The sequence below is a fragment of the Poecilia mexicana genome, unplaced genomic scaffold (assembly GCF_051168715.1).
Source record: "Poecilia mexicana isolate PSO_F unplaced genomic scaffold, ASM5116871v1 scaffold_10, whole genome shotgun sequence".
Lineage (NCBI taxonomy): Eukaryota > Metazoa > Chordata > Actinopteri > Cyprinodontiformes > Poeciliidae > Poecilia > Poecilia mexicana.
In genome coordinates, this window is record NW_028263379.1 from 28,676,188 (window position 1) to 28,702,964 (window position 26,777).

The 26,777-nt window shown below is 40.2% G+C and overlaps 3 protein-coding genes across 4 annotated transcripts; 1 reads left to right on the forward strand and 2 right to left on the reverse strand.

Annotated features, from left to right (window-relative positions):
• Window positions 1–11,230: 11,230 nt before the first annotated feature.
• her11 (hairy-related 11) lies at window positions 11,231–13,146 on the reverse strand. Its single transcript, XM_088009255.1, has 4 exons — window positions 13,099–13,146; window positions 12,657–12,752; window positions 12,448–12,541; window positions 11,231–12,333 (listed from the first exon to the last, which is right to left on the reverse strand). Exons 1-4 carry the CDS (start codon window positions 13,144–13,146, stop codon window positions 11,699–11,701), a joined length of 873 nt encoding a protein of 290 aa, XP_087865381.1. The 3' UTR covers window positions 11,231–11,698.
• Window positions 13,147–17,707: 4,561 nt separating this feature from the next.
• her5 (hairy-related 5) lies at window positions 17,708–20,627 on the forward strand. 2 transcript variants are annotated; one of them, XM_014986892.2, is made up of 3 exons: window positions 17,708–18,058; window positions 18,160–18,255; window positions 19,526–20,627. In XM_014986892.2, exons 1-3 carry the CDS (start codon window positions 18,008–18,010, stop codon window positions 19,967–19,969), a joined length of 591 nt encoding a protein of 196 aa, XP_014842378.2. In that variant the 5' UTR covers window positions 17,708–18,007; the 3' UTR covers window positions 19,970–20,627. The 2 variants fall into 2 exon arrangements, with proteins under 2 accessions (XP_014842378.2, XP_014842379.2); XM_014986893.2 differs by having other exon boundaries at window positions 17,950–18,058; window positions 18,138–18,255.
• Window positions 20,628–24,757: 4,130 nt separating this feature from the next.
• pfdn6 (prefoldin subunit 6) lies at window positions 24,758–26,691 on the reverse strand. The gene is made up of 4 exons (XM_014986895.2): window positions 26,497–26,691; window positions 26,271–26,341; window positions 26,065–26,189; window positions 24,758–25,032 (listed from the first exon to the last, which is right to left on the reverse strand). The coding sequence occupies exons 1-4, from the start codon at window positions 26,558–26,560 to the stop codon at window positions 24,912–24,914; spliced, it is 381 nt and encodes a 126-aa protein (XP_014842381.1). The 5' UTR covers window positions 26,561–26,691; the 3' UTR covers window positions 24,758–24,911.
• Window positions 26,692–26,777: the final 86 nt, after the last annotated feature.

The following is a 26,777-nucleotide window of genomic DNA, read 5'->3' on the forward strand; positions in this document are numbered from 1 at the left end:
AAACGCAGCTGGTCAGAGTTGCCTTAGAACCAAAATACATGAAATATTAACCAAAACATTCAATGATGATTTTAGTGATGGAACTTGACAAAATATAAAACCTGCTACTGGTTTTCACAACTGTTGACTATATGATGTTTACTATTGAGATGCTGTGTTGCTGAAATGTACTACTCAAAATAAACTTTATTGATTGATTGATTGAATAGTTGTTTGAGTAAATTTCCCAATCTGAGCTGCGGCCCTATGTGCTAACCAACACTTAAAACATTTTGAGTTGTAAAATACATCTGTGGTTGGAACGAGAGAAAATGTGAATCAGAAAAAATATTTAAAGGCCACCACAAATTTGTCCCTAAGTCAAAAGGCAGATTTATGCAGAGGATAAAGTGCTGCAGAAAGAGCGGCGTGATTGTTGAGCACAACATGAAACAGGCTCCTAAGTCTCACAGTCAGCCATCGCAGCTATCTGGAGATAAAGTCAGATTAGCCAGCTTTGAAGAACTGCTGTTTTAAGACCAACAAAGAAGAGTGAAAATACGCTTGGCACAACAGCCAGACCTCACCGTAGATCACACAACCCCAGCTGCCCCGCCGCTGGCAGCCAGGATCTCAGGCTTAATTTGAAAGAGCATCAGATCGTTGGCAGAAACATGCCCGTCTCTCTGACCTCCTCACCACCAGCCTAAATCCGCGTCGCAGCTCAGGGGGGTCGGCTGAACATGTGCGCTCCGTCCGTTCAGGTTTGTTTGAAGCCACCGGCGTTTCCTCTCCGAGCGCCGAGCATTGTCTCCTCCGCTCGCTGTGATGTTGCAGGTCGTAGAAAAGATGAAGGAGAAAGAGCTGATGACAGGGTACTTTCATGTTTCTTATCGCCGCGGCCTATCAGGGCGATCTAGATGGGCCAGACAAAGTACCACCAGGTCCCGTAGCTCTGAACGCAGTCTCTTCTGTTTCATCATATCTTCTTGTCTTTGCTCTTTAGGAGAGACGAGAAGTTGGTGGTCTGAGCGCTTGGGCCGGAGAGAGGCAGGAGGAACCACAATGGCAGATAAGTGTCGTCTTATTCAGGCCGAGGCATCTTTTGGGTGTTGTGTGGAGCTTGGAAATGAGGAGTTGGATGAAAAGGGTAAAGAAAAGAAAGAAAAGCTCCTATAAACGCCAGACGTCGTCTCACGCAACACTTCTCAGACAGAGGTGGACAACTCATCTCTCTCTAAGCTTTTGTGGAGGCTTAAAAAGGGGGTGCACATGTGAAGACGCAGGGAATCTCACCATCATAAATAAACACAGAAGAAGACAAACTAATGCTGAGCCGACGTTTCTTGTCTGGATGTCAGATTTTGTCTCAGGAGGTGCGGACTCCCTCGCTGCACGCTGCATCCTCTTACTTGCGTCTGTGATAATGTTTCAGGATGTCACTAGATGTCTATCACACACAGTCACAATGATGGTAGCGTGAGTTTGAAGCAAACCAAAGGAGAGCAGAGATTTTACTCTCTCTTTTTTTTTTCAATTTGCGAAAACACACAAGCAATTTTGTTTTGTTTTGTTCTGAATCGTGTTCAGGCTGGGGATGCTGGATTATCCTGGTAGGATAGTTCACCTCGTTGGCACGGAGGGTCCAACAAGGACATCTGTGAGAAAGAACCATAGTAAAAGTACAGTCACACCTCAGGACAACATGCATGTTCTCGGACTTTGGGAGGAACCCAGAGGATCTAACTAAACCCTGCAGGAGTCATTCGAGGTCCTGTGGTCCACGCAAATTCAAAACATTCAAATCTGCAAACCTTCCAGCTGCGTGGCAGTGAATATCATTGTCGATCGCTGGTAGCTAATAAGCTATTATGCTTCCCTGGTCAGGTTAGGACAGATCTATATGCCATACAAAATATGTTCATTTTTTTTTTTTTTTTTTTCACAAAATCATTCTTAGATAATGAGATTTCAGTCTGGTCAGTTTTGGGGCGTCTTGTCACTTTAAATCCAAATAAGCCGCTGCTGGCCACGCCCCCCAACTCAAAGTTTACGCTTGCATGTGAAAACGGCTGCAAACAGATGCACCGCTATACAACTGTATATCGGTGAAAAGGAGAAGTGGAGCCTCCTGCGCAACCAACAAGAGTGCAAAGAGTGGTTTCTGGATGGTAAGTCAACAGCAAAACGATTGTCTTTTCCAGCAGCCGTTGTACAGGCAGTTTTACTTGGTCTAAATGTAGAAAAAAGTAAATCTAAGATTCGTTAGACATACATTGTGGAAGACAAATGAGTTATTCAGTGGGACGCATCAACAAACAACACATTGCACAGCTTATCAATATCTAACGGATGTGGTTATGTGCAGCCTTTCAATGTTTCCAGATTGTGCAGATCGTACATTTTAACCACACACAAACATTTCCAGTCAGATATCTAAGAACTGGGTGGATAAAGACATTCACACTACAGTTTCCTTTAGGTACAAATCACTATTTTCATATGTTACGGAGCTACCTCGATGACGAACCAGTGATCTGTTTGACTCCAGTAAAAACCTTCACATTGTTGCTGCGTTTCTGCAGCCCTGCCTCAGTACCTGGGTCCTCACGCTGTGTACTTCCCCCTGCCCCCTTCCCGTTGCTCTGGTGCTCGTCCTGGCATGGGGGCTCCAGTGGGAATCCCCAGATCCCCAATAAAGAATAATCTCTTCACACCTCCAACAGTGCTGCCAGGTGTTGGTGTAAAAGAAAAACACACTTTCTCATCCTGATGATGCGTTATTATGTTACTCTATAAACTGCGGTTGTGATTGCTGGTTTTGAACTTGTGGCCCCGGCCTCCTGGTGGTAAATTCAGAACAAGCGCGCGGTGAAGAACCTGTTTCATCATCACATCCTGCCTCAGCAGCAGCAGCAGCAGCAGCTTGAACCGGGAGGCGTGACCAGCTCTGATTCTGGATCCTTCTTAATCTCCACTCGATTGGTCAGAAATCGACTTTGAGACGAAAAAGTCTCGGGTTGTTGGAGCAGATAAGGAGTGACTGCTCTGTTTGTCAGCGGGGGCCCCTCCAGGTCCCAGACAATCTGATGTCCACACACGCTTTCTCCTGCACTCTGACATTTTCTCAGCAGTATGAGGTTACACAAGAAGAAAGGGACATCCTCAGCTTTAAGGCCGCCTCTTTGGGAGCGAACCCGAACCTCCCCCTCACCCTTCGGTGCAGTCGTTCACGACGAAATGCGACGAAATAAACAAAAAGTTCTCAGAATAAAAATTGACAGGAGTTTGTATTTTTTAGATAGTAACACATTTATCAGAGGCAACTTCTGATGTAAGTTTCTGATGGCTGACCTTTGATCCTTAGGGTTGTCAGTGACTATTAAAAAGAGGCACAGAAAGAAGCCCTGGAGTACAGGGTTGGTAGCGTGGGTCACAGGCGGGTAGGAGAGAGGAACGTTTTCCCGAGATGAAGACTGAATCTCGAGAAGACAAACTTTGTTTTGGTGGGAAGCATTTGAAGAATGAAATCAGATTTAACACACACACACACCCACACACACACCCATACACGCACGCACGCACGCACGCACACACACCAATCAACTCCTGATCTCGAGAAAATAAAGTTTGTTCTCCGAGAGCGGACGGAAAATAAACTCATCATCTCAAGAAAACCATAGGGGAAAAGCCTTTGCGGAAAGCGTCCGCTCCCGGACCCTGCAGCCTGGATTTTTTAGACGGTGATGTAGAAATCCAACAACCGTGTTGCGCACACATGACCGGTCAGTGCAAACGCGCTGATAGTTTCAACTTTATGCACAGAAAACATCACAGAGCTCGTTAAATCCAACATGATCTGGACGCTAATCTGAGAGCGGATGGTTGAAGAGCCATTCGTCTTTGGAGCCGAACCGCTGCTGCAGGATTATTCTCCTGCTGCCGGGAGGGTTTGATCGATCAGGTAGAGTCTTGCCGATTTCTGATCACTTTAACTGGTGAAGCGTTACCTGATTTCAAAACTTCATGACTGCAGATGATGACAAAATATGGATTACCTGTTCGGATTAATTGTGATGAATTGATTTTTGAAATAATTGGCAACTAATATAATAATCGATTAATCACTAACTGGAGGATTCAGACTCAAAAAAAGAGTAATTGCTGAAAAAATAACATTCAGAGCAGCAGTTATACATTTTGCATTTAAGATATAAAAAAAACATTTACCAGTACATTTGTTTTACCCAAAACTCTTCGTGAGTTTTAGTTTTAGCATCACCCAGTTTAAATTAAGAGAAGGAATAGCTACTATGTTGCATTTTAGGAAGTAAAGTATTTCTTATTTTAAAACATTAATTTAATTATTTGCTTGCATATTTTAATGTATTTCTAAGATTGGATGAAAATGTTGATGTGGTTAAATGAAAAATCTGCATAACGTGCCAATTTTATCGCTTAATGTTTGAATAATCGACAGAATAATCGAATACTAAAGTAATCGCTAGTTGCACCCTCAGTTGATGGGTTAAAATAAATCATGACAGGGCATTTTTTACCCGACACAACGAAAAAGCATAAGGCGACCTCTGATCACAGCTGGCAGAGAAAATCTTGAGGACAAAGTGGAGTCCCAGACAGTCCAGCGGTTCTCAAATCGCCGGCAGACAGACAACAGGAAGTCTTACGTCTTACATCCTTTTACCGAAGAAGCTGCCTTCACAGAGTTCATTGTTTGAGATCGACGTGGCAACGTGGCGCAGCCGTCCGAGACCCGGTTTCAGGTTGGATCTTGCCGGCAATAAATCAATCGAGCTTGGAATCGAAACGTATCTGCGAGCAGCGGGAGGGAAAAAAACCCGATCACAACCCGGAAAGTTTCAGGCAGACGCTCGGCGGCGTTCTTTGATTACAGTCGGGGTCCCTCAGGAAGAAAAGAAAAGACGGCCATTGTTCATCTTTTTTTTTTTCTTCTTTTTTTTTTTTTCTTGAGAAGATGTAAAAAGCAAGCCAGTAGACCAATGTGAGAGCGGGCCTTGAAAACAGAGAGGACTGCTGCATGAGTGAGAAGAGCCTTATGTCAGAAATAATTGGTCTGAACAAGCAGGCGAGCTCTGATTTGATTCCCTCCTGTTTGGCTCATGTTACTTCCTGTCTGCTTAAAGCATGTTTGGCACGACAACGAAGATCCAGGATGGATGATGGGACGTTCAGGTCCAGATTAATGTCATTAATTATCTTTCATTTCCCCCCCTTTTTTTTTTTTGAAATAATACATTCAAATTTTCCTTTGATATGATTTAAATTCCCACAAGAAATGCTGCAGATTGTAGTAATTTGCTTCAATTTATGTTTTTTGACATGATGGTAGGAGAAATATATCTATATGTACCTTTTGTTTCAAGATTTACCACAAAGCTGGTGAAAAAAGTGATAAAAAGCTAAAACAGAGTGCTTAAAACCCATACAAATATCACATAAGAGTCAATTCAGCAGCAATTTTCTCTGGTTACTGACCAGGTTAGGGCATGCACAGATAGACTCTGTTACCGCTGGACAAAAGAGTAACCTTTTTGAAGTCTTTTTTTACAGTGTTGCATGTGACCTCTACTAAGTCTCACACCCTAAGCATCTGTGCACGGCGTTGCTAACATGAACGTTTTCAGACGACTCACACACACCGATGGAGAACAAGCGGGCCACCATGTGTCCCATGAAATGAACTAAATATTCAGACTTTTAAGGTTTTGTTGGCCTTTATTTGAAAGTAGTTCAACAGGAAAGAGGGGAATGAGAGAGGGGAAAAACATGCAGCAAATGACACCAGGCTGGGAGTTGAACCTGCGACTACCAGCACCTGGGCTAAGGCCTCAATACCTGGGTTGTGCTTTGCCCCAGCGCCACCACAGCACCTGTATCAAGACATTTCTATTATTTCAGGGCTCAACATCACAAAGTTTAGTGGAAAAGATTGGAGGTGAAGTTCTTTACAGGTGGTGCAGATAGTTGAAAATCAGGGCCGGTGATAGCTAATTGCTGAGTTTTATGTTATTTGACTGATACATTTCTACATTTGCTCATGCTTTTTAACCAGGGAACAGAATATTTGCAATATTTTCATAGGGCATGAAACAGTGGCGTATTTTTTTTTCTCCCAGATCTAAAGACCTAAAATGATCGCTTTTACATATTTTACCAACTTAGTGCTCACTAAGTTTAAACTAATTGCAGTTTTGTTTATGTTTCAACATCTTCTGCCATCTGCTGTGACACCTGCAGACATTGTTTTTTCCTGAATGCTAGACATTTAAACTAAAAAAAACCCAACTAATTATCATTCTAATCTGATGTCTTCCCTCTTATCCTGTCTCCTTTCATGCTCCGTCCCGCTTCGGTCATCTGTCTGTGGCTGCTGGCTCCATGCTGAGACGTCGGCAGTGGCCCTTATCCTGGATTTTCCTCTGCTTGTTGCTCCTGGCCTGGAAGCATGTCCAGCTGTCCCATCATTCTGTCAGCGCTGCTGTCTCCTTCGGCCTTCAGATTACAAGAAAAAAAAAAAAAAACGCCAAAGAGGCCGCTGGGAAAAGTGGCCCGCTCCCGTCTCTCAGGACTTATGTCAAAAATGTTTCAGTCCTCAGGTAATTTGCTACAGTCTGGGATCCCTTCACTGTTTACTTCAAAGAACCTTTGCAAAGAAAAAAAAAAAGAAGAGAGAGAAAAATGGAGAAAGAGCGAGAAATGAAAGGGAAGAGGGGAGAAAAAAAAAGATATTTAGTTGTGGGTAGTGACAGATCTACATTCTTGAGTATTGACATGCGATCTGAGCGAGGAGTCCTCCTCCACTGGGGATGCTGTCCGAGTCTGCAGAGGTTTTTACATATTACTGATAAAATAAATAATAAAAAAAAAAAAGAAAAGCGGCGAGTGTGCGGGCCGGCTTCCAGAAAACAGCAAAGTCAAACAAATTGACTCAACTCCTAAAGAATGCACAGTCACTCCTGCACAAATAGACAGCTTAGCAGATAACGCACCAGACTGCAGAGTTCAAGGCTCAGTACATATATATATAAAAAAAAGACACTGCATAGTCCAAGATATTTTTAGCATTTCATTGTTCCTTTTGGAAAAAAAGAGGTAAAGTTATCTGGAAGCACACCAGCCACAAAATTATCCAGTCATCAGCGAGTCGTTATTTAAAGGTGATTTGATGGATTTACCACATCCTCCAATAAACACAGAGAATTTCTCACACCTGTAGTTGAGCTTAATATGTTTTTAATGTAACACATCGTTTGTACACAATTGCTGATAATCACAATTGCTTATATTTAAAAAAAACAATTAGAAATTTAAAAAATTTCAACACATTATTTTAGAGTTGTTTTTTTAAGTAAAAGCTCGTCACCCACGCTCATTATTCAAAGGGGCATTGTTGTGTATTTTCCTTGCACATGGTGCCATCTTATAGCATACATAGTCAACTAACTGTTAACTTCAGTTGTTAAAAAAAAATCCAGTTCATATCAAACATGACCTAAAAGAAACTTTACTTTGTAATTTAACGCCTTGAAATTGGGCCTGTGTCTCTTTAAGAAGCTCCTGCTCTTTCTGAAGCTCCGCCTTCAGGAAGTCATCACAACATGGCTCCTCTATTAACCCTTTAATGAAGTTTTTTTTATTTTTTTTACCAACACTTGAGATTAAAATTTTTCTCAAGCACGCATGCAAGAATCAAGGCAACACTCCAGGTGTGATTTTGATGAGGGTACAATATAATAGCATCATGTGACGCTCAAAAAAGTTGATTTTACATTTTAATAAAAGTTATTCATAGTACAAGAGAATTGCTATACATAACGTACTGTCTTTATGTGAAAATACAAATATGATATGACTGAAGGGGGAAAAATATATGTGAAACAAAAGGTCAATTTGCCGTAAGGTAACATAAAATGTCATATCCTTTTTTCATATTTCAAAGACTGAATGTAGTATCTTCTCTTCCTCTGAAAAGTATTCATTGCACACTGACCTCCTCACCATGTTATAAACAAATAGATGACCTCGTTAGCATACATCACCTCCGCTCTCCCAGTGACGTTTAGAGATGAATATACACCATGGAAATCTCTGTGTAGTGACGATATGAGCCTCTAGAGACACATAAAGACGTTACAAAGTCGGCCTTCCATCACCTGCAGAACATTTTCATCAGGCAACTGCAGCTGATCCAGAATGCTGCTGCTGCTCGTGTTCTCACTAAAACTAGGAAAACAGAGCATCTAATTTCTGAGCGCACATAAAATCTGTTATTGTATGCGAGGAAAGGGTGAATAAGCGCTACACTAAGAGTAAGGCTTCTGCTTTTCAGAGTGATATTTACAAGCCCCTACAGCCAGATCTCTTGTGCCACTGAGAGAGCCGATGTGATAAACCTAAACAGAAATTATCTACAATAAGACATGACAACACAACCCGTGTCCTAGTGAGCCAGAAGTCTGCTAAAAGAAAGAACGCACGCTGTTTACCGCATACGAGGACTGCAAGTGTATACATGTGAGATGGACGAAGCTGACACCAGCATTGTCTCCGCATTTAGTTTCGCGAAATGCACCAACATGCAGGAATTCAAAGACTCTCAGTAGGCCATGACGTGACATCCCAAGACATCTTCACAGCCCAACACCTTTAAATTAGGAATGCACGCAAGCGAAAGGAAGAAAGGAAGGGGCGAAGGGTAGTGGGAAAGGAGAAGAAGAAGAAGCAATGATTAAAGAGGGTAACAGGATCGGCTCTATTCAGCCCGTTTCTGAGAAAATGCCAGGGAGTTTTCAGTCACTGTCAGGTCACTCCGAGTCGTGATTTCTTTCCCTATTAATTATGCGCCGAGCCGCAGAAAACTTCCTCTTCTCACCGAGCGACCTTCTCTGCTTTCACGAGTCGGCGCAGACTGATCAAAAACACGCAGCGTGGAGAAAAGAGCTCCCCGTGACGTGTCGGCCTGCTTATTTCCCTGACAAAGAACAATGGCCGCCTCATAACTGAAATGGCACTCGCACAGAGAAAGTTCCTACGGTGAAAAGGGGCGCAAAGAGGGCAAGAAAAAAAAAAGTAACAATTATCCAAAGACATGTTGTATCATGCGCTAAATTCTGTTTTCTCAGGCCAAATCTTTTGATGCCTCCTTGCTGAAAATATTTAGAGCTCGTAAATGGAGATTTAATCTTGAGATACGGGCCGAGCTGAGCAGTGAAAGAGTGAGGAATGATGAAGAGGCATGTTGGACTCTTCATCACTGATTGAGAGGCTCGGTGGCATCCCGCCTCCCCCGGTTCTGACCCCTTCAGCAGAGATTCCAGATCCACAGCGCTGCTGCGGAGCTCATTGGCGCGTCAATGCTGCCCTCTGGCGACCGCAGATGAGAATGCATGGTCTCTGAGTGAATTATCTTTTTCCATGTGATTTTTGAAAAATAAAATAAAATAAAATAAAATCTATATTTCCAAAAGATGATTTAGAAAAAACACACACACAAACAAACAAACAAACAAACAAACAAAAAACACTGTTGGTAAAAAAAATTAAAAAATGACATTATACTATGACATATGATTTCAGAATAAAAATTGTTAACCCAGCCCTAACCCATGTCTTCATATGTATTAATAATATAACACAATGATTCTTTTTTTGCTGCCAGACTTTCTACTTTTTACAGTTTTTCTTTTTTTTTTTTACATAAATAAAACTGCCTTTTATGATTGCGTCTCGAAAGTCGCCAAACACAATTTCATTTGGTTTCTTTATGCTTTATCCGAAACACTGCAAAAAGAAAATATTTTAGTCGGTTTGAGAATCAATCATTAGTAATCAGTTTTGCTTTGGGTTGAAAAGTACATATTTTTTTCCGTCCAGATGAAAGAAGACTTACGGATTTTATCCTCAACCAAGTAAGTTTTTTTTCCTGTTTAGTCTTCATACGCGTTATTTTGAATATTAGCAGCTCATCACCACGGATTTTACCTGGCCACTGCATTTCCTGTCCAATCCCGCTCGATTCCAATCTCACTTCATTGACGTTTCTCCCTTTGACGTGGATTCCTCCGGTAGATTTTCAACTGAGCCAATCAGCAAACAGAAGAAGAGCTTGTGAACATGATGTTCTTTCTTCCTTTCTTTCCTTCTTTCTTTCTTTCTTTCTTTCTTTCTTTCTTTCTTTATTTATTTATTTATTTATTTATTTATTTATTTATTTATTTATTTATTTATTTCTCTCTTTTGCGCTGTTTTATAATTGTAGTCTGCCTGTAGTTTTAGCAATGGCAGCGGGAGAAGTGAACGAAGCCGTTCAGTCCATGCTGGCCACGCCTCCAAATACTGAATTACAATCAGCAGCCATCTTGTTCGCCTCGGTTCTTCCCTCTTTCCAGTGGAGGATGGTTGTTTACAGCTCAAGAAATTTCAGGTGAGCTTCATAGCCCCGAACTGGCGCATTACACACATCACAGACAAACATTAGAGACTAGGTAACAGAGTTTTTCTCTCACAGTCCAGAATCAGGCATTCTGGGGTTATTTGCCCATATCCTACCCCATGTGGTGCTACTGACTGCTAGAAATAGATCTGAATGTCAACTGGAGCCTTCTGCATGGAGAGGTAATACATGCATAGAGAGTCTGATGACTCTTATGAAAGATAAAAGTTCGTATAAATAAACTTATCAGGCAGAAAGATGCCAGATCAGGATTCCAACAGTGGCGGCCCCAAGAGGGGGAAAACGGGAGGCTGTGGCCCACCCAGAGAATCATGTTCAGGTCACAGGAAGGCATACAGAGTCATCTTCTCCAATCAAGACATGGATGTAGTACCCAATAAATGAATGAATGTATAAGATTAAAAATGAAATGGACAATTCTTCTGTACAAACATGTACATAAGATATATACAACTCTGGAAAAAATTAAGAGACCACTGCAAAATGATCAGTTTCTCTGATTTTACTTTTTATAGGTATATGTTTGAGCAAAATCAACATTGTTCTTTTATTCTATGAGCTTCTGACAACATGTCTCTGAAACTCCAAGCAAATAGTTAGTGTTTATTTGCAGAAAAGGAGAAATGGTCAAAAGATGCAGTGCTTTCAGACCTCAAAATGCAAATAAAACAAGTTCATATTAATTTAGAAGCAACAATACTGATGTCTTAACTCAGAGTTCAGAAATCAATATTTGGTGGAATAACCACAGTGCAGTGGGCTTTTATTTTTTTCCAGAGCTGTATTTTTTAAATTCATTTTTAATTTTATAAATGTATTTATTTATTGAGTTCTATGCCTTTCTATGACCTGAACCTGATTCTCTTGAGGGAAGGTGGGGGAGTATATTTGTCTATATGTTATATGTAGATAAATACATTTCTTTTTGTTTGTTTGTTTGTTTTATTGGGGGCACTACTGGATTCCTTCTTGTGGCGTTCAACAATACAATCAATTCCACCACCATTCAGCCTATATTCAGGTACATTCGTGTTTAAATGAGTAAATGTACAGAGAGCTTTGTCCGCTTCAGATACATAAATGTATTTATTTACAAGGGTAAATAGAAAATATAGGCAGTTTTGTTCATTTTGTACACTATACAGTCAGGGGCAGTCGCTTCCCGCAGTTGCACAGAACTCCCTCTAGGTGGCTCTGCTGCTGCTGTGTCAGGTGTCCGGCCTCTCATCCCATCCAGGGCCTCCAAACGGGTGACAGGGAGTCTGCCGGCGACACCTCCCTGTGTGGGAGGTGCAGTGGGGGTATCAACGACGTTAGCGGGGGAATGTGGAGGCCAAGAGGGCTGGCGTGAGGAAGTGTGGGGGAGATGCTCCTCAGGAAGGAGGCATTGGAGGAGGATGGAGGTGACAGGCTGGGGGGGAAGGTGAAGGGGCAGGCAAAGGACGGGAAAGGAGGCGAGGCGGTGAAAGTGGAGAAGGAGGGCGAGAACCAGGGGGAGGAAGGCGGGGAGAGGTAGTCGTGGCACGGTGTGGAGCAGGAGAGAGGCTGGAAGGAGAGGTGGGGAGGGAAGAGCAGCCAGGGAGACTCCCCTCTGCCCTCAGAGGTACAAACTGCCTCCCCGGACGCGGCTTCCGGCTCCCTCCAGACGCCATGGACGGAGTTGAGCCTGGGCTCCCGGCTCGCCGAGTGATGCTTCAGCCCCTCGGTGAGGCTGGTCCTCTGCGTCGGCGGGATCCTGTGCATGTAGCTGTTCAGCTGGGCCATGCACTGCTGGAAGCCTGCACTCTCACTGCTGGCGAGAGGGGCAAATCTGGACCCAGCGGGTCCAAGTTTCCCCAAAGCTCCGGGAGTCCGCAAGTCTGCACCGGGAGAAAGCAAAGTGGGAATAAAGAGAAACAGCAACACACAATCTCAAAGCCCTGCCGTCAGAAAATGAACTGTGAGGAGGTAGTGAACTGTTTGACACGACTGACCATTGTTCAAGTCCTTCCTATCAGCCCACTTCTTAAGATACTCCACAGCCAAGTCCAGAATCTCTGCTTTCTCTATTTTAGGATTCTGGAGTCGCTGGTGTCCGCAGCGGGGCGAAGTAAAAAGGGGAAGAAACACAAAAACATCATTGACCTTAAAACTTTTTGCATGGCACAGAAGGAGCTGAGGTGACGGCTTTGACTTGACTCACGGGATCGGACGTGGAAAGCAACAGCAAACGTCTCAGCTCAGCGAGACTTTTATTTATTCGATCCCTTCTCTTCTTCTCCACAACTGGCTTCAAAATCTAAAAACAGGTAAATTGAAGTTTTCGGGGCTTTATAAAGCAGTTAACAAAAATACCCGCTGCGCCGATAAGCCGCTGCGCTTTATCGTAAACGTTATGGAGATCGTTTCGGATCCAAAACTCTCTTTTGTTTTTGTTTTTTTCTCTCCCTAGAAGGTCAGAAAGGTCAGATGGTCCTTTGAACAAACCTGCAAGGGGACTTCGAGTTGGCAACCCAAGAGCTGGCTTAAAAATGACAGAGCATCACAAAGATCAAACAATGCTCATAAAATGAGTCAAACACAAAGGAAGGTCATTGGAAACAGAAATGCACACTGGTACCGGCCAAAAGAAATAACTTTCCTACCCTTTTTCTACTCTTCCCGTCTTCAGGAGTTCGTAGCTTCCTGGTCATGTTGTCCAGAGACTCTCTGCAGAAGTTGGGGGGGAAAAAGCAGCCCAGATGGCAGCGAGTGCTTATAAGTAGCTTTGTGAAGCCTGCTTCTGATTGGCTGGCGGGTGTGAGTGAGGTCGGTTGGGGGAAGAAGTTTATTGTGGGCCAAACCTTTTGCACTTTTGCTACATTACGGCTGCAACCGTCAATGTGTTTTATTTAGGTTCTATGTGACTTTTATAAGATAAACAATAGATGATTTTCTAAATTTTCTAGAAATTTAAATGTAAAAAGTAATTTCAAACTCCCATTAAGTCAGTCCTTTGGTGTAGAACTATTTTTGCTTTGATTATGTTTAAGTTTTTTTGGTATAACTCGACCAGTTCACCTGTCTCTGGAGTTTACTCAGTTACATTTAATTGAGTAAGTTTTTGATATATATATATATATATATATATATATATATATATATATATATATATATATATATATATATATATATATATTACTAAGTTGTACTTTTCACTTTTACTTGAGTTTACTGTTACGACATGTTGTTACTCTTACTTGAGTAAAATTTCTGGATCATCTGCCCACTGTGAGTCACTGAATGAAAAACAACCAAAAAATAAAAAATTAAAAAATCACCAGACTAGAACACACACCTGCAGTTTTTGAAAACTAAATAAATTTTATGTAGAAAGAAACTGAAATTGTTGGAAAATGTTTCTTTTGCTTCACTTTGCTATTTTGTAATCATGTTATTATTTTCATTTTGGTCTTTAAAATATCAAAATTTCCACATAATTTTACACTTGGGTCCATCTGATGATGTAATTTTTAAACATTAAATGACCGACGTTTTGATCAGTACGTCAGTAGCCTCGTTACAAAATATTCTTTCAACTGTTGAGTAATTTCTTGGACGGCTATTTTTACTTTTACTTGTGTAAAATAATGGTGAAGTAGTGCTACTCTTACTTAGGTATAATTTTTGGCGATGTTTCATGTCCCAGCCGATGTGTGGAGTTAGTTTGCTGTCACATAGCACAAAGTTTACATTTGGTCTCAGATCTTTGCTGGTCCCGGTTTGTGGCAGGTTGCCTTCTTCTGTCGCTCTTTCAAAATCCTTCTACTAAATTACATTTGATTTTATTTATATTCAAATGCCTGCCACTCTTATTCATAAGCACCTGAGTGTCATTTTGCTTCATCTTCTCAGCTATGCAGTATTCTTTGCATGTTCTTTTGACATTAAATCTCAGTACAATACGTCGAGGTTTATTGTTGCAACGTGACACTAAAAACGCAAAAATGTTCCAGGGAGATGAACAATTTTGATGAACACTGTAATTAAAGATGCCCAGACACATACTTGCTTTTGCTTTTTTTTTTTTTTTTAACTCAGTAGATGACTTTTACTTTCTGATGTACTGACCTGCTGATCGAAGGGAAGCGTCCCCACAGCATAAGGCTGCTGCTGCCGTGTTTCACCACAGGGAAGATAGAATTTGGTATGTAAGACACGAAAGTTAGCTGGATAGACAGATAGATAGCTAGATACTAGCTAGCTAGCTAAATAGTCAGAAGGAAAGAAAAAGACAAAACGGAAAAAATTAAAGAAAAATAGAAAGGAGGAGAAAGAAACAAAGAAAGAATAAAGGAAGGAAAAAAAGAAAGAAAGAAGTTAAAATGCTTGAAAGCGGCCATAACATAAATAACATTAATTCGCAGATTACTTATCACTTGTTTAACAAATGATTGCAAATCATCCTGGTTTCTTTTAACACGTCCTTGTGGACGGAGTGGAGAAGTGAGACCCTGGGAACCCGTCTTTCCACTCGTGGGAACCGAAATAAAGTGAGAAAATGAGCGACTATGACTGCTTTTTATGACGTGTGAGACAATAAGGCTCCGCTCACGATAATAAAAAGATAAATAAAACAAAACAAAACACGGGGCGTAAATATCTGTAACAGTCAGCGTGTTTCCGCTGAAGACACGAAGAAACTTGATTTCTAGATGGATTAAACATAAACGTCTGACATCAGAAAACACAAAACGGGCTCCTGGAGCAAAAGGTCGGAGTAAAACGTGCCAGTGGGCCGTGTGAGGGGGATTGTTACACCTGGGTGTTAAGTGTGCACCGCTCTCCCACAACGTCTCCGCTGAAACCGAGCCAGTTGTTCATTTCTCTGCTTTGCTTCCTTCCCTTCCTCCTTCCTTTTTTTTTTGTTGTTGTTGGCTGTGACACACGCGAGTAGTCCCGATATTACATGCAGACCCTTCGTTTCTCCGCGAACAAAAAGCGGATTTTAAACCAATTAGTTTCCACGCGCTGCAGCGCGAGCGCACTTTGAGGTTTATCTATAGGGCTGGTGTGCGCGTGTCCCGAACATTTAGGCTCGCGCCAGCACTTTCGCCCCGCTTTCACGACGAGTTCAGCGACTAAATGCGGCCCCGTATGATTTTATTCCTGCATCCGGCGTCGGAGCGGGCTTCCAGCCTCGCTGCCATGGCAACCAGCGCTGGTCTCTGGACCGCCACTAATCTCTCCGCTCTTTGATTTCAAACGGAAGTATCGTCGCTTGAAAAGCCACTTAATCTCTGCGGGGCGTCCTGATCCGATCATCCCGGTGTTATCCCCTCACTTCAGGCTGTTATAGGAATCAGAGGAAGTAGAGAGGAACCCTAAATTTATTATCTGAGAGGGGAGCCCTGTTTTAGTTTATTATTATTTTTGTTTTATTTTATGTTACTGTCTGGTGGGGACCACTAACCAATCTAAACATGACAATTTTCATAAGATAATTTGGTATGGTGGTAAATTAATTAATACATAAACACCTTTGTGACACCATGAACATTTCCCCTCACCTGACAAATGTTCTGTTCAATGCATGAACACGTAGCTGTGCGTGAAGAAAAACATTTTAAAAGTGCTATTTTTGTTGTTAAAGGGTTTAAAGTTACACAAAGCCCTACCCACATTTTATCAAATTATTAACTGTTGTGTATGTGTATAAAATGTGGGTTTTCTTTGCATCCCTCTCCTGACCAACACTTTTGTCCAACCAGATAACTATTATTAATTTATTCCTCATAACTTGTGTACAAACTTAGTTTAAAACTAAATTATGCAAATGTGGAAGAAAGAGGAAAATCCTGCACCAGGACTGCTAAGATATATTTCAGGTTATTTAGTTTCAATAAACTGATTTCACGTAAATCAAAAAGACTGAATGCTAAAAACTTGAGTGTGCACACTTCAAAATGCAACAAGGTTTTTTGCAAATTTCTAGCCAGATTTTTGTTGTTGCTACTGTTTTTCAGTTGAGTTTAATCAAATTACTTATCATAGTTTTAGTTAGTTATGTCACAAAAGGACCCAAAAAGCTCAGTAGGGGTATACTGTTGAGATAAACCATGCCAAAATTCAACTCATTTATTGTGTTACTTGTATTTTGTTAGTCAGTTTATGTTTTCACTGTTTCTAGTTTTATTTACGGCAGACAGTAAATCATTGCACCAGACTCGGAGTTCAGGGTCAGCTGCCTTTTCACAGATTGGCTGTGTTTTCCCCTTGATAAATTAAATCCTAATTTCCTTTTGTTATTTCTATTATTTTTTAAATTAATAACCTTTATTTAACCAGGTAAAGAACCTATTTAAGTTAAGGTCTCTTTTACAAGGGCGACCCTGTCAGCAGCACACACTCCAGAAACATAACAAAAACAGTAATTTTAAGTATGAATTGACATAAATAGTAATTTTGAAAATGTACAGTGGCAGAGATTAAAAAAAAAAAGATAAAGATAAAGTGAAATAACTGTAAAAAAAAAAAAATATATATATATATATATATATATATACAGTATGCATCATGTATTCATGCTGGTTGTTCATGTCAGATCATTTGTTTAAGAATAAGTAAAATGAATGTATGAAAGCAAACTAAAATTAAAAAGTACAAATTAACAGGAGGAACACACTTTATATATAGTCACTGCAGTTTTAAAACTTCTTTATTGTTCCTGTCTTTTCTTTGGATTTTAAATGTTTCATCTGTCCACTGCTTAGTAACATATTGAGTAAAAGTCTCAGAAATGTAGAAGGTAAAATGTAAAAGGTTTAAAAAGAAATTAGATAAATAATACATGAACTGGAAAAATATAATGTCTAAACTTGAGAAGTGCTTCATCAGCTACAGTATGCCAGGTTTTCACCAAACAGCTCTTTAAGAATCACTGTGTTGCTTATGAAATACTATTTTTATGTCTGTAAAAAGCTTCCTGATTAAACTGGGATTTTGTGCAAGAGTGCCAAACTGTTGGCACTCTTGCACAAAAAAGGATTTGTGCAGGTTCTTATTTGTTTTGTTCACGTTTAACAAAAAGAGAGAAAAAAATATGAAAGTAGCTTTCCCCACATGTAATGTAATTCACTCAAGTGATTTGAAAAAGGAAATATTTCCATTTGGCTGAAAGAGAAATGTTACAACTTAAAAATACAACATTGCATTTTGTAAAAAGTTGTTTTTATTTTTAGTCAAAGTTAGCTCCTAACTCTTAAGAGAGCAACAGATGAGCATTGAATGCAATTTTCCTAGTTATACTGCTGAAAGAAGACACGACCAAAAAAAAACAAAAAACATGCGACCCAAAGCTGAAATAAATGTAATTATATTTTCACGAAAAGTTGCATTTGTATTCCACTTCTGATTACTTTGTGAATTTAACTCCATTCAAACGCAAATGAAAGTCGTCTGTGCGTAAAATGGGCAGGAGGCGTGGCCAACAGCAGAGATATCAACATAAGAATCAATAAAAGGAACGTTACGTTCAGTTCGTTCAGTTTCCACGAAGCCGGGCAAACACGGAGCATGAAGGCTGTATCGTCGACCGGGACTCCGGAACACAAATCCAGGAGGAAGGTAAGGAGAGCAGACCGTGTTAAACTACTTTATTTTAAGAATACAAACAACAACAACAACAACAACAAATAAGATAAAGTATTTTCCTCTCGGTCCGGAAGGTGTCCAAACCCATGATGGAGAAACGCAGACGGGAGCGAATCAACAGCAGCCTGGAAACCTTACGGCTACTGATGCTGGAAAACACGGAAAACGAGGTACGTGATTTATTTTTAACAGCACTGAGATTTAATGTCGGTGAACTGAGGGCTATTTTGGACGGGGTTCAGTCATTTCGTAGTTTTGGTCGTTTGGTACCAGCCACGAAACGAAGTCGTCTTCTGCGACAAGTTTTGCATCGTCTAGGCAACTGATTTAATATATAATATATATATATATATATATATATATATATATATATATATATATATATATATATATATATATATATACATACACACGCCTGTAAGGAAATACAAAGTGACTCCAGTCTAACCTAGTTGTTTCAAAATAGCCCCCTAATTATTTTTAAAAACGGTAAAATTGCAATAGAGGTCAAACATCTAAGAGTAGCAGGTCGTTTCAATCCTTTATGAGACCATAACTGGTTTAAGTGAATGCTTTAATGTATGTAATTTATTTTTGCTCTATTTATTTACACCAAAATAAACGTATACCAAAAGTATAAAATTCAGATCACAAACAGCCAAAGTCTACAAATTGATGACGTCGTTTTCTGACTATATTTTACAAGTGAACACATTTTGATGTACTAAAACTCTGAGGTATTAATGTAAAACATGCATTTTTGTACAGATTGTGAACAGATGTTACTGTGCATTTAAATTAGATTTTTTTTATTATTATTATTTACATTCCACAATACTGGAAAAACTACTGATAGTATTTAGTCAATTTTGTGTAGTTTACCATCAACAGATATATTTATTCATGAATTTATTTATTATACATTTGCGCCATTTTAATGCCTAAAGTGGGTCCTGGAGGGCTGGCATCCTGTGTGTTTTAGTTCTCTCCCTGGTTTAACACACCTGGATCCAATGATGGCTCATTAGAAGGCCTAAGAGAAACATTGACAAGCTGAGGAGGTTGTTACTACCAGCAGGGAGAGAACTAAAACATGCAGGATGCAGGACCGACTTTAGGCACCCCTGGTCTAGTGTGAAAACAATACATGTTTAACTGTAAATTTTAGCTTTAAATCAACTATTTATGTTCATATACAGTTAAATTCACTCATATAATTAGATCTTTTTTGTGTCTGTATTTAGAATAAATCAAAAATACCCAACTACATATAAACTGACACACAAAGTATTAAGTGCAAATTGTTTTCTTCAAAGTAGGAAGTAATGAAACAAAGGCTGAATGGGACGTGACGCTAACGTGACTTAGCAACAGGATGAATTGACCTGGAGCCATTTAAAAAAATTTTTTTTTTTTCCTCTCACGTTTCGTCTGCTGCAGAAGCTGAAGAACCCGAAGGTGGAGAAGGCAGAGATCCTGGAGAGTGTAGTTGATTTCCTGAAGAAGGAGAAGGACCACCGGGCCGTGAGGAAGGCGTTCCCCGAGGAGCAGCGGCCCGCCGCCAGCCCCCACCGCAGCTACCATGACGGCATGAGGTCCTGCCTGCTGCGGGTCAGCCAGTTCATCGCCTCTAAGAGCCTGGAGCTGGAGGAGGGCAACGCGCTGCAGGCCTCGCTGAAGCTCTTGGGGTCTCCAACGGCCGTTTCCTCCCCGGTCCCAGTCCCAGTCCCGCTCTGTGCGTCCCCAGTGGTTGCCCCCGGTGACGTCCCCGCTGTCCTGTCCCCTCAGCGCCACGTCTTACAGGAGTCCGAAACCAGGCAGATGCTCTCCTTCGCCTCCTCCGCAACAGTCCCCGATCCAGTCTGGAGACCCTGGCCGAAATAACAGAGACGTCGACAGATGTCTTTTTTTTTTTTTATTTCTATTTGTACAGCATGGACACTTTTCTGCACAGATCTTCTGTAGTTTTCATGCATTTCCCCCTACCCCCCTTTTTTATGTACCTATGTAAACCAGGGATGCACCAATCCACTTTTTCTTCACTTCTGATACCGATACCTGAGGCTTGGTGTCTGCAGATACCGATCCAACGCACAGAAACAGAGCTGGATTGACTTTAAACGTTTATTTAAAAAAAAAAATTTTTAACTGCAGTCATAAATGTACTGGATTACAAAATGTATTTGATAAATCTGCAGCAGCACAACACTCATAAATAGCTTCACAAGTTTGGTCAGACATGTAAAAACAACAAAATTGTAATTTGTTCAGTACTTTCAATTTGGAGCAGAACAGCCCATTTAAAAATGAATGATAAAGAAACTGACAAAAAACAAAAGGTTCACTGTTTTGGTCAAACATGTAAGAAAATAAAATGGAACAAACGTTATTTCAGATGGTTCAGAAAATGGGAACATAAACATATTAGCACAGCGTAGACTGCATAGATCTGCCTTTATTGATCACATTGTCACCAATTCCTGATCTAGATTGTTTTTCAAGAAAATGACCAATAAAGATATCAGTGAATTTCTAATGTAAATTTTTCAAGCTGTAGTTTTTATTCTACTTGTGCGTTTTCTTGCACCGTGGCTCCTAACCTGTGCATAAAGGGTCTTTCTTTACTCTGTGTAGCACACCAGGGGTTGGTGTGGTGTTGCTTTGCTCCCACACACACATACACGCGCGCACACACATCAGCAGTGTTTTCATGATCGTCCTCAGTTTCCTGGCCCTTCCTCCAGAGTAGCCTCTCGGCTCGTTGAGTCGTTTTGCCTTGAAGGTTCCTGCGGCTGCACTTTGAGAGCAGAGGAGAAGCCTCCAGAGGAACATTAACACATACTCCATCCAGATTGGACAGCAGTTATGATGCCTATTGACATGTTGATGGGAGAGCCGTCGTCTCTACATGGTGTTCGGACGACTTCGGACGACCTAATTCACATGTAGAGTGGGAGAGGATTGCAGTGATTCGCGCGTGTTCAGAGAGCAGACCGCTTTGGCAGCATCTAATCCACAGCTGGGCGTAAACGCCGCTGTAAGGTCGTCTCGCAGTGAAACTCACTCCTTTTGTCAAATAAAATGGATTTTGGGCTACAAAGTTTGTCCTGTTAATTCCTGTCTAGGTGCACATGATCTGGAATCAGTGCTGGCAAGTAAACTAATGAATCATCACATTCCTAAGCTAACAGCTTATGTCTTTTTTTTTTTTGCCAAAAATGATTATTTTTTTTTCCAAAGTAATTTTTTGGCAAAAAAAAAAAAAGTGACATGATTTTATTTTATTTTTGCCATATCTCGCTGAGCTGAACTACAATGTTTAAACTTCTTAAACATTCCAGTCATGTAACAAAGATTAATATAATGCTTAATTAGAATCATTACTATTTTGGATCTGGTTTATAGCTATTTTATGTGATTTAAAAACAGTAGTGCAATTGTGAACTGGAAGGAAAAGGATTAAAATATGAAAAGTGTGTGTTTTTTATAAGGACATGGCCACACTAGCCCAATAAGCTAAAAAAAGGGTAATTTTATTTGTTTACTTTGTCTATAGTTAATTTGTATTTATTTACTGGGTTTTATGTACATGTTTTATTTGAAGAAATTACTCTGTATGCCTTTCTGTCACATGAACATGATTATCTGGTGCTGGCCAGCATTTTTCTGGAGGGCCCCATGCCCCCCCAGACCCTCCTTGGCATCGCCTCTGTCAACAGAATAACTATCAGTAATACTCTTCACTGATCTGTCTTTTCGTAGAAGTGTGACCAGAAGAAACCTATTGGCTCAGTTTGCACTGAACACATTAAACATGTGGCGGAATGTGCTCCTGTACACATAACACTAAATGTGAGTTTTTTTAGTCTAAATGCAAAACATAACGTGTGATGGAAAACTACCAGCACTACATGCTGTGAGGATTCCTTTCTTCAGCAACGAGAGGAGCTAAATGCCGGGCAATCCTGGAGGAAAACTGAAGCTGTGAAAGACCTGAGACTGGGTGGGGGGCTTCAGCTTCCAGCAGTCCTAAACACTCAGCCAGAGCTGCAACACAACGGCTCAGATCAAAGCATATTTATGTGTTAGAACGGCCCAGTCAAAGTCCAGACCTGAGATCTACTCAAATGAACGACGGGGAGAGACACCCCTTCGGAAACCTTCCAGTTGTGATGGAAATGAAAGTTTGCAAAGCGTTAGTGGGTCTGAATATAAGACATGGCTCACATTACAAATTCATTCACCTAAAACAAAATAAAGAAATAAAACTGAATCAATGTTCGTCATTGTTTTTTTTTTATTGTTGTTTGTAGAAAATATGTACTTTTATGAGTATTTTTACTAGGCTGGCCTTTTTACTTTTACTTGAGTAATTTTACTATGAAGTATTTTACTTGAGTAAAATTTCTAGATTCTCTACCTGCTGAATGAAAAACAAATTTAACCAAAAATTCACCAGAAAAAAACAGACACCTGGAGTTTTTGCTAAATTTTCATACTTTTCTTTGAACGGAACTGATTTGGAAACATAATCTTTTGCCTGATTTTGTTATTTTTTGCTTGATATATGAATTATTGTCATTTTGGTCCATAAAATACCATTTCAACTTAACTTTATTCCATTTGTTGATGTAATTTTTAAATATTAAATGATTAATACGCTGATGAGTTACTCAGTGCTTGTCTAGACTTTTTACCAAATGCTTTTTTACACTTACTTGAGTAATTTCTTAGATGGCTACTTCTCACTTTTATTTTGATAAAAATATGTTGAAGTTGTGCTAATCTTACTTGAGTCTAATTCTTGGCCCTCCTTTGGTTAAATATAAAGTCTTGTTTTTCAGAATTGTTTGTCTGGATGCAAATCTGTCCTGATGCTGCGCATTTTAAAGAGGAACCAGTCACTGCTTTAGCTACGACCCCGTTCATTAGCAATAAAAGGCAAAGTGGGAAACATCTTACTAAGTACAAATTTATTTTTGACCGTGGGCTGCAGAACATGTTTCTGTGTGTTTTGATTATTTCTCTTTACAAGCGTTTGGCTGTGTTTATATCAGCTGTATGCAATGTGGCCTTGTTGTACTTTGGACAAAATTATATTTTTATTTAAGTCAACTGACTTAAATAAAAGTATTTTAAACTAAACAGAGTGTGCATTGTTTTCTGTAAAACTGACTCCTGTTTGATTTTTATTTGAATTTGTTCCTATTTTCTGGTGTAAACGTCCCTCAGAATTTCAGGTTTTATTGTTTTCCACTAGGTGGAGATATTTTTCCAAACTGCAAATTACTACTGACTTAAGGGACAGAATTGACTTTTTAAAGTGTAAAAAAAAAAAAAAGAAAATTCAAATGTATTTCTTTGTTTTAAGGGATGAATTTAATAATAGATTTCAATGCTGATATTTAAAATGTTTTTTTTAAAGTCCACGAGTGTTGATAAACAAAAGATTATTAATACAGTTTGGATTAAAAATCAAACTGGTCAACACACTGAAACCATAAAAGCAAGCAAATGTTGCGGTAATAGTGGAAATAACACATTTAAGGTAAATATTCCTTAGAAATCCCCATTCATCATCCAGAGGCTTTTTTTAGTTGTTTTTGGGTGGATGGATGCGTCTAAATCCTGAAAACAATCCCCATCCAAAGAGGTGTTAGTCCCGCTGGGATGACCGCCGGACAGGATGCTCTTTTGTGCGCCTGGCAGCTTTAAGCCGAAAAAAGAAAAGACCACACAGGACTAAAGTGAATCAATTAAAGCTGGAATCAGATTAGGGTTTTCATTAGGGCAGGAATTAGCTTAAACGCGGATTAAACCGGCCCAATAGAACCATTTAAACAAAACCAAAAGGTGTTAATACAGCTGAATCTTTAGGAGCAGATGTCCTAAGTGTTACACTGGTTCCCAGTTGGTTCAAATAAGTGTTTGATGGTTCCCACAGCAGACAGAAGGCAATACAGGAAAAGTGACCGAACACCTTTTGGCTGAAGCAAAACCACCTGAGGCTTTAGGTTCCCACGCTCTGCTTCTCTGTTTGAATACATCAACACCAAAGTCCTGTCCACCGAGCAGCTTCATCTGGACGCGATTAAAAATAGCTGTCATAACTCAATATATTTTCAGGGACAAGCCCGTCACGTATGTAGTGTCAAACTGAGATGGCTATCGCCGCTAAATCCAGTTAAAACATACAAGAACCAACCAGAAGTGACTTTCTCCAGACTTTCCGGATTTGTGTCGTTGAAGACGCGTGAGCCAAATGGAGAAAAAACAACAATGGACACGTGTCGGTTGTCTTTACAGGCCCTCGCTGGGCTCGCGCGCTACAAAAACGCCGCACCTGAAGGTGAGAACTGCTCTGCTGTTCCACGTGCGCCACTGTTAACGGCTCGTGCAGGAAAACACGGTAATGACGCAGTATTATTTTTAGTCGGAAGTCTGTGTGGCCTGAAAAACTAACATAGACAAGCTAACAAAACCTGGGGTGTTTAGTTGAAGAAAGTCTTATTTTTTCGTCTTTATTACTGTAAAAACTCGTTTTAAATGATGTTATGACCGACTATTTCTGTCTAAATGTTAATAGGAGGGCTAACATTTTCTCCCTTAGTATTACAATAATTGTTTATATTGTTGCATAATTCAAACATTTACAATAAACACACAGGGAAATGGAAAACAAATGTTTATTAGTAACATCAGAACAGTCACAGTAAGAACATTGCAAATTAACGACAAGGTACAAGCAGAATTTCCTCAGCTCCTGAAACAGGTTTACATTGTGTTATTGTCCCTCGGCTGGGTGTTCAGCATGCTTGAAATGTAATCATACTTTTCCAGGAGTGAGGCCTTGGGCTTTCTGCAGGTCCTGCTGTAAACTGGTCAGGACCTCTCGCTGCTGTTCAGATTTCTTGTGATAGTCCTTAAGGAGCGTCTCGTATCTCTGACTGCAATGGGACAGGAAGGAAAGGGTCGTTAGGTAAGAACAGACCAAATGCGCCTAACCCGGGATGATACAGAAGAAAACCTTGAGACTTAAAGAGACATTCAGAACAAGCAGGTTGTCAATACGATTTGTTGACTTACTTTATATAAATATTCTTATTGTGGGAAAGTAGGAAGGACCATGAAAAGATGTTTCACACAACAAACAACTTAAATCCAGCTGATCTCCTTGTTTAACAGTCAACCTGCTATTTTACTCATTTACCAAATGTTTAGTCATTCTCCTCAGTATCATAGCTAATCTCAAAATTAATTCTGAATAAAGCGCGAGTTTCACTGGCTTTGTGAGATTAAGAACAACAGAATTGATTTAAATAGCAAAGAGTAACTTCTTTATAGACACACTGTTGGGAATAATTCCAATGAAAATCTTGTAACCTGGTTGTATTTCCCTTTTGTTATAATTACACAAAATGTCTTTTTTTTGGTTATTTTTATAGTTTCTTAACTGACTGAAACACCTCTAAAAAACTCTGTCATTGCTTTAACTGTGTTACTTTAAGATCAGAATCCCCTCCTTTTTATTTCTTCTTTTGTGGTATTGTCTTTGCCTTTTGTCAGGTTGTCCTGCAGGAGAGGACTTGGAGCGGGCAGCCTCTAACACGGTTATTTTTCATTTGTTCTCGTCAGAATAAATCGAGAAACCAACCATTTAAAGACAAACCGTGTCACGGCCTAATCGCTCAATAAAACCAGCACAACGCAGAAAGGATCCGGTTACATATATACATTTTTTCCCCAAATAAGACACAAATTCACCCTGGAGCGTTCCACATTTTGTCACATAATACACAGCTGGGAAATATTGGATGACTTTTTCTTCTAAAGCTGTTGTTGCACTAAATGTTATTTTCAGACATCTGTGTAAAACATTGCACAATTATAACTTTCAAAAGGCACTGCATGTCATCTCTATATGAAGTGTATTGACTGTAAAGTAAAGGCACACAGATGAACAGAGAGTTTTTCCTTACATTTCTCCATTAATGTACTCCAGTCGTTTTGCTACCGTGGCTTTAGCTTCATCCAAATCTTGTTTCACTAACACAGGGCCGATGAGCTTAAAGACCGTGTTTGAGCTATCCAGCAGATCCAGCTCCTGGAGAGAGACACCTTATATTAATAATACAAAGAGCCCCCATAATGGTGTTTGATTTGTGGTCAAAAGAGAAAGACTTACCTCTTTAACAATGTTGTTCTCGGCCATCTGTGTCTCCAGCTTCTGTCGGGCTGAAACGCTCTTACTAACATCTGAAACAGACAGCGGTACGTCAGCACATCTGGATGGCTACCACGACAAATACATGCATTTATATGATATATTTATACACTGCTAACTGCCCCAATAAGGTATGCTAGCTTGGTGCAGCATGGCAGCCGCCACAAACAGGCTCGTAAGCCCTCACCTTTCTGCGTCTGTGCATACTTTTCCACTTCCGCTTTTAACTTCTTCTGAATGGCTTCTGCCATGTTTGTTATTTTTGCTTCTAACGGCGTTATAAGTGAGATAAATGTGCTAAAAAGCTTAACTGTAGAACATGAGAGCTCAGTGCTAGCGGACAGGAAGAAGCGGTGGGCAAACAGGATGTTGTGGGGTGTTCAATGCATACTGAAGACTCGGCATTTCTGCTTTCCTATCAGGCTAATGCCTCTTGAAGTATTTTTTAAAATTATTATTCCAGTAACG

Coding starts and splice junctions, on each gene's coding strand:
- her11 (XM_088009255.1), bottom strand. CDS start 13,146: ATGACCAGGAAGCTACGAACTCCTGAAGACGGGAAGAGTAGAAAAAGG. Junction 12,753..13,098: donor ACGGGAAGAGTAGAAAAAGG/GTAGGAAAGTTA, acceptor ACCTGTTTTTAG/ATTTTGAAGCCAGTTGTGGA. Junction 12,334..12,447: donor TAGGAAGGACTTGAACAATG/GTCAGTCGTGTC, acceptor CTCCCGGTGCAG/ACTTGCGGACTCCCGGAGCT.
- her5 (XM_014986892.2), top strand. CDS start 18,008: ATGAAGGCTGTATCGTCGACCGGGACTCCGGAACACAAATCCAGGAGG. Junction 18,059..18,159: donor AACACAAATCCAGGAGGAAG/GTAAGGAGAGCA, acceptor TCGGTCCGGAAG/GTGTCCAAACCCATGATGGA. Junction 18,256..19,525: donor TGGAAAACACGGAAAACGAG/GTACGTGATTTA, acceptor CGTCTGCTGCAG/AAGCTGAAGAACCCGAAGGT.
- pfdn6 (XM_014986895.2), bottom strand. CDS start 26,560: ATGGCAGAAGCCATTCAGAAGAAGTTAAAAGCGGAAGTGGAAAAGTAT. Junction 26,342..26,496: donor GTATGCACAGACGCAGAAAG/GTGAGGGCTTAC, acceptor TGTCTGTTTCAG/ATGTTAGTAAGAGCGTTTCA. Junction 26,190..26,270: donor AGAACAACATTGTTAAAGAG/GTAAGTCTTTCT, acceptor GTCTCTCTCCAG/GAGCTGGATCTGCTGGATAG.